The following is a 15,729-nucleotide window of genomic DNA, read 5'->3' as shown; positions in this document are numbered from 1 at the left end:
GCTGGGAGCCTTGCTTTGGGGTGGGGCTCAAGGCCTTCTCAATGCGCTGGCTCTGGGATGCTCTCGTGAGATTTCATGACGGCGCATGAATCCCCACGAGAATCCCTGGCTTCTCCCGCTAGCTAAGGGGTCGGATGTGCACAGTTTTCCTGTACACGCAAAACTCCTGGTGCCAAACCCCCTGGCTAAGATGCTCTCACACTGGGATCGATGAAATAAACACCCCGAGGGCACCACCTTGGCCACCCCTGCTTGGGGTTCCCTCTGTGAGACTTAATCCATGCACAGGCGCCTGCTGCTCCCCCTTTCTCTTCACCCACACCACCATCTCCCAGCTGCTCCAGATGCCTGCAATGGCTGTTTCCTTTCTGCAAAAGGGAATCAGCCCGTTTTTTGTTTTTGTTTTAAATTAACAGTAATTAAGTCCTCAGTGTAGACTTCAAGGAGGCCCCCGGCTCCCCATCCCACTGCCAAGAACTTTAGATCCTATTCTGGAAGCAGCTGTCCCTCTCGTTTTCATTCTCTTGCCAACATTTGGTCCCCCTGGAGCAAAATCACATCTGGGGAAGAGACGAGATGTCAGGCTGGTGGAAAGCCGCATGTGCAGAGAGATCTGTCGCCTGGCTTGTGGCGTTGCTTCCTCAGGTGTGGGGGTCTCTTCCTTCCACAGCACCAGGTTTTGCGAGCAAACCCAGTGGGAGTGGGAGTGGGTGAGGGTAGGTGGTTTTTGCAGTGTTGAGGTAAAGGGACCCCTGACCATTAGGTCCAGTTGCAGACGACTCTGGGGTTGTGGCGCTCATCTCGCTTTACTGGCCGAGGGAGCCGGGGTACAGCTTCCGGGTCATGTGGGCAGCATGACTAAGCCGCTTCTGACGAACCAGAGCAGCACACGGAAACGCTGTTTACCTTTCCGCTGGAGCGGTACCTATTTATCTACTTGCATTTTGACGTGCTTTTGAACTGCTAGGTGGGCAGCAGCAGGGACTGAGCAACGGGAGCTCACCCAACCTGCTTATCGGCAAGTCCTAGGCTCTGTGGTTTAAGCCACAGCACCACCCGCGTCCCTTTTACAGTGTGGGGCCCTTCTAATCCCTATTATGTTTCCCGCTCTCAGAGCAGCCATAGATGGAGTCTTTGGCCTGGTTCAGACTTAGCAGCAAGCCGTGGTTTCCCTGGTAAAATCACACAACCAATTTTGAATGCCACGGCCCAGTGTGTTCACCCTCTCATCAATCAGCCCTGAGTGCTCCCTGGAAGGATAGATCCTGAAGCTGAGGCTCCAAGACTTTGGCCACCTAATGAGAAGAGAAGGCTCCCTGGAAAAGACCCTGATGTTGGGCAAGATGGAGGGCACAAGGAGAAGGGGACGACAGAGGACGAGATGGTGGGACAGTGTTCTTGAAGAGACCAGCATGAGTTTGACCAAACTGTGGGATGCAGTGGAAGACAGGAGTGCCTGACGTGCTCTGGTCCAGGGAGTCACGAAGAGTCGGACACGACTAAACAACAATCATATCTCCTCTCAGTCTCCTCTTTTCCTGGCTAAACACACCCAGCTCCTTCAACCGTTCCTCATAAGGCTTGGTTTCCAGACCCTTGATCATCTTGGTCGCCCTCCTCTGCACACCTTCAGGCTTGGCAACATCCTTCTGAAATTGTGGTACTCAGAACTGGACATGGTATTCCAGGTGTGGTCTGACCAAGGCAGAATAGAGTATTGTTAGAGTACATCTCCTCTCAGCCCTGGCCAAATCTGGCGGTGCTACATGTTGGATACCCTCCTTGTTGCCTCCTCTTAGCTGTGTAAGGATATTTATATTGTGTGTTAGATGTGCTGCGGCCTTCAGAGGCAGCTGGGTGTTTGTATGGCACACACCCACACAAAGGTGCATGCCTAGCTAAAGGAACTCAAATCTCAGAGCTGCCTTCGGTCTTTGGGCCTCCACGGGTCTCTGAGCATGGGCAGAGCGTCTCCTCAAACACAAAGGGCCACTCCTGCTGACATGAGGGTTTTGGGAAGTCGTGGCCCTGCCTGCGAGGTGACGAGGCTGAGGCTGCTTGACTTGCAGCATTTTGGGGAGGCCTACAATTACGAGATGGCATCAAGCTCCCTTTCCCCCCTTCTCTGCCAGGCCTTCCCATTTTTATCTGTGCGGCACTCCCGCCAAGCCTAATTACTTCTGGCATTTTGGACATAAAAACCAATTATCCAAGTTTCATTCCAGGAACAGCCTGATTACAGCAGCTTCTTCCGCCTCTGCGTTCTTATTCTTCCCTTGCTAGGCGTGAAACCAACAGGGTGGAAAAAGTGAAATTGGAGCTAGTTGCTGGGTATTATCTCATTCCTTGCTCTCTAGTTCTCCAGTAACGGATGGAGGGTGGGATTTTCACTTGGTCGTTGGGTGTGTTTTTTAAGGTTACAATCCCTCTCAGCCCCCCAATCCCAGAGCTTTCGATCCTAATTTCCTTCTGCTTAGAGAAAGCTATTTCAGCTACTATTTTGTCTCAGGCAGGATTAAATGCCGTTTCAAGGGCACTAAAATATTTATCAGTATAGATCTTGCCTGCTGGCACAACTATGAAGCTGCCTTTATTGGAGGACTATTTGGCGGTGGATTGGGGGAGCGGGACCTGTATCCCTCCAGATATTATCAAATTCCTTGGCTCCTATCAGCCCCACCTAAATTGGCCAGTGGTCAAAGAAGGCAGGTGGCCCTGTGTGGCCTGTTTGGATAGCCAGCTGCTCTCCAAGTCCATAGGACCAGTAGTTGCTTCGAGCACCACTCTCCAAATTCCCTTTTTTGCTGAAGGAGCGTCTCCACCTCCATCGTTCAGCCCAGACACTGAGGTCCAGCGCCCTGTGGAACGCCCTCCCACCAGGTGTCAAGGAAATAAGCAGCACCCTATTTTTAAAAGACATCTGAAGGCAGCCCTCTTTAGGGCAGCTTTTAATGTTTGATGCATTACTGTATTTTAATATTTTGTTGGAGGCCACCCAGAGTGGCTGGGGAAGGCCAGCCAGATGGGTGGGGTATAAATAATAAATTTATTATTATTATTATTAGCCAGAGGTTCTGTGTGTTCAGCCTGGGGCCTCCTGTGTTCAAAGCACTTAAGTTACCTCTCTGCACAATGCCACTGAATTCTTTTTATGATGGACATAGGAAGCCCCAGGTTAGGCTAGGCTGCCTTTGAGCGCCACCCTAAACCATGGCAGAGAGAAGTGAATCAGCCTAGTCCCCTCCTCCCGAGTTAACTGTGATTTGTCATGTGGCCCAGATTGACAGACAGTCTGTCCTTAATTGCGGTTAGCTTAAAGCAGGCCAGTGCCATTTCACAGTTTCTGAAGCCTGTTAACTAACTACAGTTAGATGGCCATTGCTCTGGGTTTCGATAGCACAGGAAACCGTGGCTTGCCGAAAGCGAAACGAAAGATTCTGAACTCCCCCCATGGCTTGCTAAACTATGGTTTATTTCATGTTGCCTGTTCATGCCCACTTTATCTGCTCTGAGTGTTAGTGGCTCTCCTTGGTCTTAAGTGAAGTGAGGTTTTAACTGAAGCTGCTAGGACTGAACCCGGGGTCATCAGCATGCCAGATACTTGCTCTGCCCACTGAGCTAGAGTCCCTTGCCGTATGGAGTGTGTGATCTACGTCGGTGGCAAAATGACACTTGACTTGGCCAGGATCTGGGCTGCTTGAGTGCAGCCTCCCTTCACCAAGGCTCTTATTAAGCAGACCTAAGTGTTATTGCAGCAAAGCATTTATTGGGAAGGCCTGTGAAGTACAACTTATTATTAGTATTATTAAACTGCTTTTAGTCTTCAGCTACTTTCTCAACCTGGACGGAGACGTTTCTGCGGAAGCAGATCTGCTTCTCAACGAGTCGCCCAGATTACTCTCCCCCCCCCCCTTTCTGGGCTCTTTTCAGGCACCGAATTTCATTTACTGATGCGCGCCGTTGCTAACACATTAAGGCCTCGCCGCGATCAAAGAAACTGCGAAAGCAGCCAGGCTGGTGCAGCTTAACGGCTGCCGACGTGCAGCTGGAAATGTTTTGGAACATTCACAAAGCAGTTTTCGCCATCCTCATCTTTGCTTGTTCGTACTTGGAGCAGGAAACTGTATGAATCTGGCATCATGAGAGAGAGAGTGATGGAGAGAGAGAGAGAGAGAGAGATTTTTGCTCCAGGTCTGGCCGTTGCCACATCTGGCTCAGAGCAGGGGGATGCTTTAGTGCCTTAAGGGTAGCATTCCCTGGTGTGCCACTTTTGGGGTGGGGGCACATGACGCTGTTGGGTGGGGCAGAGGCATCTTACGCAAAGACGTGGCTCTTGGGCTGGAAAGGGTTTCGCCAACCCTGATTGGGACCCACGTTGGACCCACATACCTACGTGACCACCTCTCCTGGTATGCCCCGCGGAGGACCTTAAGGTCCACAAATGACAACATTTTGGAGGTCCCAAGTTGCAAGGTGGTTAGATTGGTCTCCACTAGGACCAGGGCCTTTTCAGTACTGGCCCCGACTTGGTGGAACGCTCTGGCACAAGAGACTAGGGTCCTGCGGGACTTGACATCTTTCCGCAGGGCCTGCAAGACAGAGCTGTTCCGCCTGGCCTTTGGTTCGGACTCGGTCTGACCCTTATGTTGCCCTCCCCTTATGGTTTGGACTCTTAAAATGAGGCTGCTTTTTAAATTGCATTTTAACCTGTTTTTTAAATGGTTTTTTTCCTTTTTTTCTTATTATGTTTTTACTTTAATTTTACTGGTGTTAGCCACCCTGAACCCGGCTCTCGCCGGGAGGGCAGGGTATAAATAATTATTATTATTATTTGAACATGCTTTGAGTGGCTTGTTAGGAAATGGAGGACCCAACAGCCCTGCTCCCAGCCATAAAACCATAAAATAGTTGGAAGGGACCACCAGTGGACATCTATTCCAACCCCTCAATCCAGGAATCACAGCCAAAGAATCTTGGACAGATACCCAGCCAACTTCTCCAGTGAAGGAGAGCCTGCCATCTTCTACCCACCCACGGGCAGTCAGTCTCATTCACTGCCAGTCTGCTCTTGCCGTCAGAAATTTCTTCCTACTGTTTAGTCTGAATCTCCTTTTGTGTACAGTGGTCCCTTGGTTCTCAAACTTAATCCGTCCCAGAAGTCCGTTCCAAAACCAAAGCGTTCCAAAACCAAGGTGTGCTTTCCCATAGAAAGTAATGCAAAACGGATGAATCCGTTCCAGACTTTTAAAAACAACCCCTAAAACAGCAATTTAACATGGATTTTACTATCTAACGAGACCATTGATCCATAAAATGAATGCAATAATCAAATGTTCTGTGCTATAAAATAAATAAGACAGTATTGTAGATAATTAAACTTAATTTTTTTCTTACCTGCACTGATTATAGTCATTGCTTGGATGGGGGGCTTTTATCCATTTCCGCAGTCACACAATCAATCGATCATAAAACGAAAAACAAGCCATAGACACAAAAATGAAAAAGCCACACAAACAAAAATGCAAGAAATAGCAAAAACAAACGCACCGAATATCACCTCAGAATGCTGCAATCAGAAGTGGAAGGCTTTAATTATGATGGGGGGGGGACGGACTAAAATTTGCTGCTTAAGGGTAAAAACGGGAGCAAATAAGCCTTAATTAGGGTTGGGGGAGGGATGACTTAAATTTGCCGCTTAAGGGTAGAAAAAGGAGGAAATAAGCCTTAATTACTATGCGGGGGACTCAAATTTCCTGCGTAATAGGAAAAATGGAAGCTCGGACACATTTGGCTTTCGGGGCAAAGTTTGAAAACCGGAACGCCTACTTCCAGGTTTGCAGTGTTCAGGTTCCGAGTTGTTTGGGAACTAAGCTGTTCGAAAACTGAGGCACCACTGTAATTTGAATCCATTGATTTGGGTCCTCTCTGGAGCAGCAGAAAGCCTGTTTGCTCCATCTTCCATGGGTCCAGCCCTTCAGATATTTGAAGATGCCTGCCCTATTTCCTCTCAGTCTCCTCTTTTCCAAGCTAAACACTCCCAACTCCTTCAGCCCTCCCTCAAAAGCCTTGGTTTCCGGACTTTTTATGCAGGAACCAGCTTTCAGCGGCCTTAACCAGGCCTGCGTCTGATTCACATCCTATGTCTGGATAGCTCAGTTGGTTAGAGCATGGCACTGATAACGCCAAGGTTGCAGGTTCGATCCCTGTAAGGGACAGCTGCATAATTCTGCAGAGTTGGGCGTTGGACTAGATGATCCTCAGCGTCCCCCGTTGGGGGTTCCTGGCTGAAGATGCCCGCTTTCTGCCAGCCTGGTGCCCTCCAGATATTTAGGTCTACAGCTCCCATTGGCACTACAGTGGACCCTCTAGTTATGTACCGCTCTGGATATGCAACTTTCGGTTTATGAATGCGGCAAAGCATGCACACATGCACAGAAGTGCTCAATCGCAATGTATGTGTGTGCAGAAGCGGCACCTCTGCCGACGGACTTTTCGGGTTGTGGACGGACCCCTGGAATGAATTTAATTCGTATCTGGAGTGTCCATTGTACTTTGTGTTCTCATTGCCTGCCGTTCATTAAAAAAAGGGACCATGTGAGTCTTCCCACGGCCCAAGACGTCTTCGTCCCCTTTCTCGCTGCCTCAAATCAGTTGCCCTGGGAAGCCAAGCTCTGTGCTCGAAGCAATTATATAAATTATGCCTAATTTCTGCCTTTCGGATGTAATTGCGCGATTACGCCTAATGTGCCGTGCATCCGGCTCTCTCCACCTGCCATAACCGGGTGATTTGTTTCCGCTCAGAGGCAAGCAGGGAGGGCTGCCGGCCTTACACCCTCCCAGGCTGGCTCTCACACTGACCCTGTTTCCAGTCCGTCTCTTTCATCAGGGGCCTCAAATCTGGGCGTAAACTTCTTGCCAATGGCCTTCAGCAAAAGGCTGTCCGTATAACGCAACCCACACGCCCCAGTTTAATCCCGGTTCACCGTTTCCCCTGAAAATCCAATCAGGAAGAAAAGTCAGTGGAAATGGTAAAATCCAGATTTGTACGAGACGACGGTGTTTTGTTGACGGTGGTGTTTTGTGGGGGTGCCGCAGAAAACATTGGTGTGCATGAGTCGCAGAGGGTTGACAGCCAACTGCTGTGTGGGTGTCCCTGAAAACATTGTGCGTCAGGATAAATTTTGCTGAGTTCTTCAGGGCCGTTAAAACAAAAAGTGATTGTGGAGAGCTCTAGAAGGGCCTCTCCAAATGGAACGAATGGATGGGGAAGCGGGAAATGCAGTTCCATGTCAACGAGGGCACAGCTTTGCAGGTCGGGGCAATTAATCTTAATTTTGCATATTCGCTCATGGGGTCTGAACTGGCGGGGATGGACCAGGAATGAGACCTTGGGGGCCCCAGTGGATAGCTCGATGAAGATGTAGACCCACGGGGGGGGGGGGGCTGTGAAAAAGGCAGACTCCACTCTAGGGATTACAGTGGTACCTCGGGTTACAGATGCTTCAGGTTACAGGCTCTGCTAACCCATAAATATTACCTCGGGTTAAGAACTTTGCTTAAGGATGAGAACAGAAATCGTACGGTGGTGGCATGGCAGCAGCGGGAGGCCTCATTAGCTAAGGTGGTACCTCAGGTTAAGAACAGTTTCAGGTTAAGAACGGACCTCCAGAACTAATTAAGTACTTAACCCGAGGTACCACTGTATAAGGAAAGGAATTTGAAGTATAACTTGACAATATCATAATGGCATTAGACACCCCCTGATTTGTGTGGGGGTTGCATTCTGGGTCATCTTGTGGAGCGCCCCCCCCTTTCCTGTCACTTCTGAGTTTGCGGCAATGCACTTGTGCAATTTTTTTTATTATTATTATTACAGTGGTACCTTGGTTCTCTTGCCCCTTCTCCTTCTCCAGGTTGGGTTCTTGAAGATCCTGCACAAGTACGAGATCACTTTCCACCTGCCCTTCGTGCAGCGGCTGGGGCACGATGTCTGTGCCGCTCAGCTGGCCAACCTGAATCTCCGCGTGACCAGCATAGCGCCTGCAACGGAAGGTAAGGTCTTTCTGCCTCGCGTCACCTTGCGAGACGATGGGTGTATCTGAAGGGGACCCTTTCCTGCGGTTTTGAGATTCTCCATTTCCTAAAATGCTCTTCCTTATGTCCTAAAAACCTTGTTTTATTTTTTTTTCAAAAAAAATTATTCATTTTACAACACAAATAAACAACACAAACAGAAAAAGCAACAATACAAACAGATTCTTGTCTTATCCGTATTATTTTCTAAACATTGTTAGGTGGGCTTCCCCAAGTCCCCCCTATCTGATTTTCATTTTGCCTCATCTTTAGCAGTTTACATATATCATAATTTCTAACCATTTCTTTTATCGCACTTACTTTAACCATAAAAATCTTCACATTTTATCACTTACAAATGATACTGTTTTAAAATACACTATCTTCTACTTCTAACCCTACAGCCTAAATCCAGTTCCAAAGCTGTTGTAAGATTTAAATATTAACATATTTTTTCAAATATTCCTTAAACTTCTTCCAGTCTTCTTCCACCTGTTTTATTGATCCTCTTAAAAAAAACCCCACCCACCCATCCAGTGTTTCCCCTCTTGGTTCTGACTTTGCCTCTGAATGAATCTGTGCTACAATCGCATTTGGAATATGCAAGGTACAGTTCTGGCTGCCTTGCCTCCAAAGGGATGTTGTATAGCTCAAAAAGGCTCAGGGCAACCTGGGACTCAGCTACTAAAATGACCAAGGAGGTGGAGTGATTCCTCTCTGGGACTCAGCTACTAAAATGACCAAGGAGGTGGAGTGATTCCTCTCTGGGACTCAGCTACTAAAATGACCAAGGAGGTGGAGTGATTCCTCTCTGGGACTCAGCTACTAAAATGACCAAGGAGGTGGAGTGATTCCTCTCTGGGACTCAGCTACTAAAATGACCAAGGAGGTGGAGTGATTCCTCTCTGGGACTTCCTACTTTGCAGAAAAGGCAAGAGGCAACTTGAGTGCGGTTTATAAGATTAAGCAGGGCACTGGGGATGAATTCATGGAGCCAAGCAGGCGGTGCCCTGAAAAGAATTGGGATCCACTGGTATAGGCAGTACTGACCAATGGTCTGACTCGGTCAAAGGGAATGCTGGGAATCACAAGTGGGGATTTTCCTTGTGGGCTTCCCCTAATGGGCATCTGGTTGGCCACTTGTAAGAAGAGTATGTCCATACCTCATAGAATCTCAGAGTTGGAAGGGGCTCAGAGGGTCATCTAGTCCAACTCCCTGCAGTACAGAAATCTCAGCTCAAGCATCCATGACAAATGGCCATCCAACCTCTGCTTAAAGACCTCCAAGGAAGGAGAGTCCATCACCTTCTTAGGGAAACTGTTTCACTGTTGAAAGTTCTTCCTGATGTTCAGTCGAAATCTCCTTTCTTGTGCAGTGGTACCTCGGGTTACAGATGCTTCAGGTTACAGACGCTTCAGGTTACAGATGCTTCAGGTTACAGACGCTTCAGGTTACAGACTCCGCTAACCCAGAAATAGTACCTCGGGTTAAGAACTTTGCTTCGGGATGAGAACAAAAATCGCATGACAGTGGGAGGCCCCATTAGCTAAAGTACCTCAGGATAAGAACAGTTTCAGGTTCAAAAATGTCAGATAGACTAAGAGAAAAAGACAACACTTTGAAAAAGATTGGGATCCATTCATATTATATTTGCAGAAACAAAGAAAGTCAATAGACTTGATGACAGGATTTAAATAAGCATTCACATTACAGTGGTACCTCGGGTTACGAACTCAATTCGTTCCAGAGGTCCGTTCTTAACCTGAAACTGTTCTTAACCTGAAGCACCACTTTAGCTAATGGGGCCTCATCCTGAAGTAAAGTTCTTAACCCAAGGTACTATTTCTGGGTTAGCGGAGTCTGTAACCTGAGGTACCACTGTATTAGCATTAGAAATTGTTTAGAAGATAGTGAAATATGATGGTGTATTTACTGTTATTTTTATGTCTTTAGGCTTGAAGTTATGTTATTAATAACTTTTTCTGTTAAGAGATAGCAAAGTGGGTGAAAATAGAAACAAACCAGAAGCGGAAGTTGGGGGAAGCCTCGGAGGGGAGGGAGGGAGGAATATATAGTAAAGGTTAAGAATTTGAGATGTATGTGATGAATGAAAAAGAAAAATGAATAATATATATATATATTAAAGAACAGCTTCAGGTTAAGAACGGACCTCCAGAATGAATTAAGTTCTTAACCCGAGGTACCACTGTAACTTGAATTCACTGGTTCGAGTCCTACACCCCAACCCCCGGGAGCAGGAGAAAACAAGCTTGCTCCATCTTCCTTTGAGATACTGGCTCTCATATCTCCTCTCAGCCTCCTCTTTTCCAGGCAAAACATACCCAGCTCCTTCAAGCGCTCCTCATAAGGCAGGGTTTCCAGACCAAGGCAACCAGACTACAGTGGTACCTCGGGTTACATACGCTTCAGGTTACACACTCCACTAAGCCAGAAATAGTGCCTCAGGTTAAGAACTTTGCTTCAGGATGAGAACAGAAATTGTGCTCCAGCGGTGCGGTGGCAGCAGGAGGCCCCATTAGCTAAAGTGGTGCTTCAGGTTAAAAACAGTTTCAGGTTAAGAACGGACCTCCGGAACGAATTAAGTACTTAACCCGAGGTACCACTGTATAAGGCAACTTCCTAAGAGGCCAGACTCTGCTAACAACAGGTTTGGGGGCCTTTCAGACTGGTTTGCAACCTCCCACATTGCAAACACTGTTATCCCCGGGACATTATTTCCTACGGGTTGCTCTCGGATGCCTCTTCCTGGGGAGGAACAACACAAGATTCGCTTTCTTTTGCAAGAGAGACACAGCTGGGGGTCTTACTTCTCCTCAGTGAGAAGTTGTGTTGCTGTGTTGAAGCCTACGATTTTGGGCGTGCTGTGCCCCCAGGAGACCGGATGCGGGAAACATGCAGCCTCTGAGAAAGCTGTGCAGGGTGAAGGGACCCGATGATGGATGTGAGCGATCAGCTGCCCACTTGTTTTCTCCAGCCGGTTGGAAAACAGGGAGGTTTGATCTGGGAAGCGCAGGCTGGCCTGCAGAATCCGGCTGGGAAGAAAGAGCCTTGTCTTCCTGTTTGGGATTATCTCTCGCTTGAAGCAGCGTGTAGGTCGGGGTTTGTGGGGGTAGCAGGTGTGCATCTCCACCCCCATCCAGCTCCGAGGGACTTCTGTAATTTGCTCTACGCGGGGCTGCCCTTGAAGCTGTCCCAGAAACTCCAGCGGGTGCAGAATGCTGTTTTTCCAGTGCTTTTCCAGCTGCACTGGCTCCCGGTGGAGTACAGGGTCAGATTTAAGGTGCTGGTTTTGACCTTTAAAGCCTTTTACGGCCTAGGACCCTCATACCTACGGGACCACCTCTCCCGGTATGCCCCACGGAGGACCTTAAGGTCCATAAATAGCAACACCCTAGTGGTCCCAGGCCCTAAGGAAGTCAGATTAGCCTAACCAGAGCCAGGGCCTTTTCAGCACTGGCCCTGGCCTGGTGGAACGCTCTGTCTCATGAGACCAGGGCCCTGCAGGATCTGATTTATTTCCGCAGGGCCTGTAAGACAGAGTTGTTCCGCCTGGCCTTTGGCTTGGAATCAACTTGACCCCCTTCCCCTCTTTTTCCTTTCTCCTTCTGTGATGGGACCCCTATTTGGGGACTTCCCTGGCTTTTCTGGCCCACGTATGACCACTCTGGATAGTTGGCCTTGGCGAAGACTTGACGTTTTCATCCCCCAAAAAGTTTTTGATTTGAGTTTCTACTGAAATGAGGCTGCATTTTAATGTTGTATTTTAATATTGTTTTTTAAGTTGTATTTCAATCAATTATTTTTATACCTGGTGTTGGCCGTCCTGAGCCCGGTCTTGGCTGGGGAGGGCGGGGTATATATAAAACGTTGTTTATTATTGTTGTTGTTGTTGTTATTATTATTATTAAGTCAAACCGCTGCGATTGCAGAAACAAAGTGATCTCGCCGGGCGCAGGCCTGTGCAGCGTGTCTGGAGGGCCTGGGATGCCCAGATGACAAGACCCCCACCCCCTCGGCCTCACTGGTGGGGTCCCAAGGAAAGGAGCAAGACGTTTGGCACCAGCTTGGCTGCCGGAGTTGCGCGCTCCCGCCGAGCATTGATCTGATCCTCTTTTAAAGCCACCGCTTCCTGAGACAGCATCCCAGAAGTGCACTCCATTGTCTCTGTCTCGAGAGATGGATGCCATCAACAAGACACAACCCAGCAAGGCCACATCCGGTGCCATTTGAACCCACTTCGCTGTCTTGTGCTAGAAGTTCGATGGCCACCTGTCAGAGATTCCTTCACAGTGATTCTTGCATTGCAGGGGTTTGGTCTAGATGACCCTTGGGGTCCCTTCCAGCCATACAATCCTATGATCCATCTCTATGAGTCTGTACTGGTGCCCTCCCTTTGTCTTCAGGATCGGACAGGCTGTGCATTTAACTAAGTCAGCAACATAAAGAACCCGGGACGTCCCTTGAACCGGATTTGGCTGATGAAGGCACACCTCTCTCGCCCTGACCTGGCCACTGTGATCCACGCGACGGTCACCTCCAGGCTTGATTATTGTAACTCGCTCTACGTGGGGCTGCCCTTGAGTCTGACCCAGAAACTCCAGCGGGTGTAGAATTCCGCGGCGAGACTCCTTACGGGGTCCTTGCCGCAGGACCACATTCACCCAGTACTATACTAGCTGTATTGGCTCCCGGTGGAGTACAGGATCAGGTTTAAGGTGCTGGTTTTAACCTTTAAAGCGCTATATGGCCTAGGGCCCTCGTACCTACGGGACTGCCTCTCCTGGTATGCCCCACGGAGGACCTTATGGTCTTCAAACAACAACATCTCAGAGGTCCCGGGTCACAGAGAGATTAGGCTGGCCTCGACCAGAATCAGGGCTTTTTCGGCCATGGCCCCGATCTGGTGGAGTGCTCTGTCCAAAGAGACTAGGGCCCTGCGGGACCTGACATCTTTCTGCAGGGCCTGCAAGACAGAGCTGTTCCACCAGGCCTTTGGCCAAGGCACAGTCTGACCCTCTCCTTTGGTAATCCTCACAGAACTCTAGCCCAATGGTTGCCGTTAATTTGATTTTGAATTGATTTTAGAATGAATTGATTTTAGAATGCTGTGTTACTTTTATTGTTGTTAGCCGCTCTGAGCCCGGCTTCAGCTGGGGAGGGCGGGATATAAATAAAATTGTATTATTATTATTATTATTATTATTATTATTATTATTATTATTATTATTAAAGTTCCTCTGTAGCATCCTGCTGCCTTCCAGATGTTTGGGGCTATAGCTCCCATCGCCCCCAGCCAGCACAGCTTAGAGCAGCAGCCCCAAACATCTGGTTGGGGAAAACTACTCTTTTGGGTCTAAGAACATAAGAAGAGGCTACTGGATGAGGCCGTTGGCCCCATCTAGTCCAGCATCCCATTCTCAGAGTGGCCAACCGTAGGAAACCCGCAAGAGGGATCCGAGCACAATAGCAACTCTCCCTTCTTCCCACTGGAATGGGAAGAAACTGGAAGAAATCTCCAGCAATTGAGATTCAGAATCATTCCTGCCTTGAACTGTGGAGGCAGTGCAGAGCCATCTAGCGATTTGTGCTCTGCAAAACTGTGTCTTTCCAACCCCAATTTCCTTGAGATGCTTCTAATTATCAAGGGATCCTGCCGTGCGCCGTGAAAGGAAGGCCACATTGGTGCGCAAGTTTTAATGTGACAAGATGAGTCATCGGTTTGCATGTTTACTCTCTGCAGCTGCTGGCAAAACGACTCGGCTCGCATCTCTCCCTGCTGTTGCAGCGGCAGAAACAGGGTGCAGGTCCGCTCTCTGCACAGAATTGGATAATTAGATCGTTTCTGCAATCTTTCCTGTGGCTTCAGCTGCATCATCCGTGGCAGGTTGGATGTGTTGTGATCCCAGAAGTGCCCAAGATGTGCTCTTCCAGCCCCTCTGGAATTGCCAGATCTCTGTGGAGTAATCAGTCACTCGGCTAATTTTCTCTCGCTCGCTCTCCCCTTCCATTTTCTCTTGCCAAAATATATGGGGCCGGCTTTGCCGTTATGCAAATTGCACATTTTGCCCAGTTAGGGGCACCTGATGCTTTGAGCAAGGGGGTTGTGTCGCTTTCTATCTTTTTACTGTAAAGCTTTCTGCTTTGTTTTATAAAGGGCATAAAACGGAGAGAACAATTAGAGCAACAGACAAAAAGCAAAAGGTTAAAAGCAAATCCATAAAAGAGGAGCGCAGGATGAGTGCACACGGGTTAAAACAACTAGACTGTCAGCGCTGTCAGATTATCAGGTCTTGTTCTGGATTTGCCAGGCCTTGTGACAAGGGCTGCCTCAAAAATGACGGTTACGCTGTTTGAGTCACAAAAGATGGCCAAATCAGATAAAAGGCGCCTGGGGGTTCTAGTCCTTGTCGAAGCCTCAAATTACGTTTTTTATTTTTTATTGTGCATTTTGCTCAGCTAGGGGTACCTGGTGCTTTGCGCCAGACAAGGCCAAGGGGATTGTGTTGTTGAGTAGTTCTTTGTATTCCTGTCTGCACCTGGAAGAGCCATCAAGAGATGCTCAGGTGGCCTTTTCTGGAGGGTGGAAGCGATTTGTTTTTGAGGCCAATGGCTGACTGTTTGGATCTAGGGAGGAGGGGGCACAGTCAGATTTGGGAAGGCAATACCATACATCAGGGGAAGGCAACTCCCAAGATACTGTTATACTCACAGAGCTAAAAACTGGCAGTGATATACCTCCTTTTTGGGAGTTCAGGTCAAAGTTGTTGAGTTTTTGTTAGGAAGGAAAGCCCCATTTTTTAGGGGTGCAGGGGAAAGTTGTTGAGCTAAAAAAAGTTGTTTTTTTAGGGGAGCCAAAGTTGTGGAGCTTCTTTGGGGGAGCCAGTGATCTACCGCAGGCATCCAGTGATCTGCCGGTAGATAGATGCCTGCTATACATCGTCCTTTAAGGGTGTAAAGGGGGACGCAAGTGGCGCGGTGGGTTAAACCACAGAGCCTAGGACTTGCCGATCAGGTCGGCGGTTCGAATCCCCACGACGGGATGAGCTCCCGTTGCTCGGTCCCTGCTCCTGCCAACCTAGCAGTTCGAAAGCATGTCAAAGTGCAAGTAGATAAATAGGTACCACTCTGGCGGGAAGGTAAACGGCATTTCCGTGCGCTGCTCTGGTTTGCCAGAAGCGGCTTAGTCCTGCTAGCCACATGACCCGGAAGCTGTACGCCGGCTCCCTCAGCCAGTAAAGCGAGATGAGCGCCGCAACCCCAGAGTCGGTCACGACTGGACCTAATGGTCAGGGGTCCCTTTACCTTTACCTAAGGGTGTAAAGCTGCCCTTGCCATCCCGGTGCCCTCCTGGTGTTGTTGAACTACAACTCCCATCAGCCCCAGCCAGTATAGACTCAATGTTTTCTTCTGAACGTATTTCTTCCAGCCTCTGGTTGTGATCACCTCTATTTTCTGTTCTTTCGTTTTTTCAGTCTTTGCCTCCACCTTTAAACAAACCGAATGAATGATTCAGCTGTTGGGGCCTTGCCTTGTTTTCACGCGCAAAAAACACACACGGTCCCAGTGTGGCAAAGCAGAACTCACCTGTCTTCTGATTCAGTGCATCTTTTAAAATATGTACTGGAAGCCGCCCA

General features: G+C 48.6%; 1 protein-coding gene and 1 long non-coding RNA gene across 2 annotated transcripts in view; both read left to right on the top strand.

Annotated features, from left to right (window-relative positions):
- The window catches only part of LOC309377861, a 176,086-nt gene that overhangs the window by 120,387 nt on the left and 39,970 nt on the right, over positions 1–15,729 (top strand). The window lies entirely within an intron of this gene.
- The window catches only part of ADISSP (adipose secreted signaling protein), a 66,486-nt gene that overhangs the window by 38,336 nt on the left and 12,421 nt on the right, over positions 1–15,729 (top strand). The window contains exon 4 of the mRNA XM_081925475.1: positions 7,914–8,052. Within this exon, the coding sequence (XP_081781601.1) occupies positions 7,914–8,052 (139 nt within the window). The remainder of the gene's footprint in view (positions 1–7,913; positions 8,053–15,729) is intronic.

This window comes from Podarcis melisellensis (assembly GCF_964234715.1).
Source record: "Podarcis melisellensis genome assembly, chromosome: 9".
Taxonomy (NCBI): domain Eukaryota; kingdom Metazoa; phylum Chordata; class Lepidosauria; order Squamata; family Lacertidae; genus Podarcis; species Podarcis melisellensis.
The sequence above is the reverse complement of the archived record's forward strand: the minus strand, read 5'-3'. Positions and strand labels throughout refer to the sequence as shown.